The following is a 3261-nucleotide window of genomic DNA, read 5'->3' as shown; positions in this document are numbered from 1 at the left end:
CCGCGCCGTCGGCCCCCGGCGAGGGGCTCGACTCTTCAGCCAGCCCGATGGCCCTCTGCTTGGCAGTCATGGCCGGGAGCCTGGGCTGCTCCGACCCGGACCCCCGGCCGGAAGACCCCCCAGCCGACATGCTGCCCGACGGCGGCCATGCCTGGGACACCCCCTCGTCCACGTTCGGTGCGTGCGATTCCCGGTCCCGGGCCGAGCTGCCCTTGCCCCGTCCGCGTCCCGCCGGCTCTGACCCAACCGCTTCGCTGGCGCTGTGTCCCTCTCCTGGCCCCGCCTTTCCCCGGTGACGCGCGCCTCGCTGGTGCTGTGTTCCCCCCCCCGTACCCACTCCCCCGATGCGTGCGTGCGTGCGTGCGTGCGTGCGTGCGTGCGTGCGTGCGTGCGTGCGTGCGTGCGTGCGTGCGTGCGTGCGTGCGTGCGTGCGTGCGTGCATGCGTGTGTATGTTTGTGTGCTCGCGCGCGCACGCATAGTTGGCCTCTCCGGGCACTACCTGGACTCGCGCCTCGAGCGGGCTCTGGACATGCTGAGCGAGGCGGCTCGGCTCTTCGACATCGAGGGGTCCTACGCGGCGAGCGCACAGCTGGCCGAAGGGCCGCCGGGCCTGGCCGAGGCCGATCCGGGCACCGGCCCCGGCGCCGCCCGGCCGCAGGCCGAGTGGTGGCTTGTCGAAAAGGCCCGACAGACGGTTCACTGTGCCCTCGGCCCGGCGCCGGCCGAGTGGGATGTGTCGCTGGGCCGCTCTTCAACCCCCGGGCATCGGCATGACCGCATGCTGGATGTCTTCGCCCGGGCCTTTCTGGGCTTCTGCTTGAACCGGTGCGCTGGGTCTCTTCCCCCCTCGCGGCCTTGGAGCTGTGGCCCCTGTCTCCCCCCCCGCCCGCTCCCCTCTTCGACCCTCTTACCAGCGCCACCAACGCCCGGTCCGCCATCCTGGTAGCCTGGTGCTCCCTCTGTCCGGTGCCCATCAGGCCGAGGACGCGGCCGCCCGGCGAAAGCGCCTACTGGAGCAGCGACTGGCCGGCCCGGCGGCGCGGACCGGTGCGCAACCCGGCGCCCCGGTCGCAGGGGCGAAAGGCGCCGCCTCGACCGCCAACGCCAAGGGCGCGGCGCCTCTCCCGCGCGCGGTGTGCTCATGGACGCCTGCCGGCAGCACGGCCCCGGTCTCTTGGCTCGGGGCCGGGCCGCCCGAAACCGCCTTCGACTCGGACCAGGAAGCCTTCGCCTTCGAGTTTCTACGTGCTGCCGACCACAGCCGCCTTCTCCGGGCTGTGGAGACGCTGGTGTTGGAGCGGCTGCTATCTGGTGCGCTCATCTCCCCTCCCGCCTCCCCCCCCCTCCTCTTCTCCCCTGGACCCGGGGCCCGGTCACTCGGAACATGTCCCCCCCCCCCCACCCACCCGCCCGGCTACTCTGACACCAGCTGGCCAGTCCTCCGGCATTTGAGCGGCACCGGCCACGGGACGCCCTCCCTGGTGAATGGCATCTACCTGTGTGTCTTCCTCGGGAAGCTGCATGCATGCATCGCCCAGCACCTGGCCGGCGGGGCATCGGCCCCCGGGCGACTGGGCCCCCCCTCGCCGCCGGCCGGGGCTGTCGACCGTCGGCTACTTGACCTGGCCCGGGCGGCCCTCGGCCCGAGCTCCAACGAGTCGGACCCTCCGCCGAGTGACGACCCCCGCCGCTTGTTGCTCGGCCGGGCGGCTGGACCGCTCCGGGTGGATGCCCTGCTCACTTGGGCGGTTGCCGGGCCAGGCGACAGCCCACGCTCAACCGACACCATGGACGCCCTCGGGCGTTTGCTCATCGTACTGCCCGTGTGCCTGGCCTATGCGCGTGCCTGGCCGGGGTGCGTGGCCCTTTGCATGGGGGTGGCCCTCCGTCTGGATGTTGACCGCTGACGGTGCTCCCCTCTTTCCCTCGCGCGTACACGCGCACACACACACACACGCACACACACGGGAACACACACACACACACACGCACACACGCACACACACGCACACACACACACACACACACACACACACACACACACGTTCCTCTTCCCTCTCCCGTCACATGGTGCAGTCTTTTTGCCGAGCCTCCCGTGGGGATGGCCTTGCGCAATGCACATACACTGCTCGGCCGGCTGCTGTGCCGGTCTCCCGGTCTCGGAAGCCGCGGGTCTCTCCCGCTGGCCGGGGCCGCCCTCCGCCTTGCGGCCATGCTGCACGTTCAAACGAGTGCCACTCTCGTCGGCACGACGCCTGCGCCTGTTGCCACGCTCGACCGGCCCGCCGATGGGCCGGCCGTCGAACTGACATTGTCCCCCTGGGCGGCCGGCCTGCTGGCGGCGCTCGGGCCCGCGCCCGCCGTCAGCCGGCTATTAGGCATGCTCTTCGGCACGTCGCACGCCGCCACGGTATGGAGCCGCGATGCTCTGCGCGGGCCTGGCGGCCATCCCAGCCCTGTGGAACACGTCGCCGCCATGGTCGAACAATCCTCCGCGACACCCGCATCCCCGGCACCAGCGGGCACCATGGCCGGCGTGGCCCGGCCACCAGCCTCCCTGACGGCCTCATCGGCTGCCCCCGCCGCCACCACCGCCGCCACCACCGCCGCCGCCGCCGCCGCCGCCGCCGCGCCTCCCCGTAGGGTGGCCCCCAAGCGTCTGAATCCCTCGCCCGCCACCGAGCCCGAGGTACGGGCATCGACACTCCGAGGCCGGGCAGGCAGGTAGGCAGGCAGGCAGGCGCGCGGCTCTCTGCCTCCTCCCCACCTGCCCCCTCATGGCCCCCTCGCCTCCTTGCCCACCCCGCCGCCCTGCCCCCGGGCAGTCTGCTGACCCGTCTGTAGCCCCCCTCCACGAGCGAGCGGTCTCTGATCCGGTGGTTCTCGCTGCAGCACAGCGGGCTGCGGTCCCTCGGCGAAGTGATCGCCACGCGGTCGGCCCTGGCCGTCTTCTCGGCGCGCCTGGAAATCGCCATGAACATGGAGATTGCTCGAGCCTCGGCCCCTCGGCCACGGCCTCCATCGGCCGAGGGGCCCCTGCCGCCGGACTTCGCCCAGGTGGTCCAATCCATGGCGGACTTTGTCGGGGCCGGCGCCACGTCGGGGCCCCTGTTCGAGCTCCGCTGCCCGGCCCCCTTCGCCGCCGGGGACATGCTTCCGCACACCGGCGCACCGGGGCCCGACGGGGTCTTCCGCGAGCTGGAGCACCGCATTGCGGCTGCCCTGCGGGCCTTGCTTCCGCCGGGTGCGTCCCCCCCCCC

General features: G+C 72.4%; 1 protein-coding gene across 1 annotated transcript in view; it reads left to right on the top strand.

The window, feature by feature from the left end:
* Positions 1-35: 35 nt before the first annotated feature.
* Positions 36-3261, top strand: part of H696_04145 (hypothetical protein) — a 4559-nt gene continuing 1333 nt past the window's right edge. The window contains exons 1-6 of the mRNA XM_009498031.1: positions 36-177; positions 481-826; positions 948-1312; positions 1439-1856; positions 2078-2690; positions 2846-3245. Coding sequence (XP_009496306.1) covers positions 48-177; positions 481-826; positions 948-1312; positions 1439-1856; positions 2078-2690; positions 2846-3245 — 2272 coding nt within the window. The 5' untranslated portion in view covers positions 36-47. The remainder of the gene's footprint in view (positions 178-480; positions 827-947; positions 1313-1438; positions 1857-2077; positions 2691-2845; positions 3246-3261) is intronic.

This window comes from Fonticula alba (assembly GCF_000388065.1).
Source record: "Fonticula alba strain ATCC 38817 unplaced genomic scaffold supercont2.6, whole genome shotgun sequence".
NCBI lineage: Eukaryota > Rotosphaerida > Fonticulaceae > Fonticula > Fonticula alba.
The sequence above is the reverse complement of the archived record's forward strand: the minus strand, read 5'-3'. Positions and strand labels throughout refer to the sequence as shown.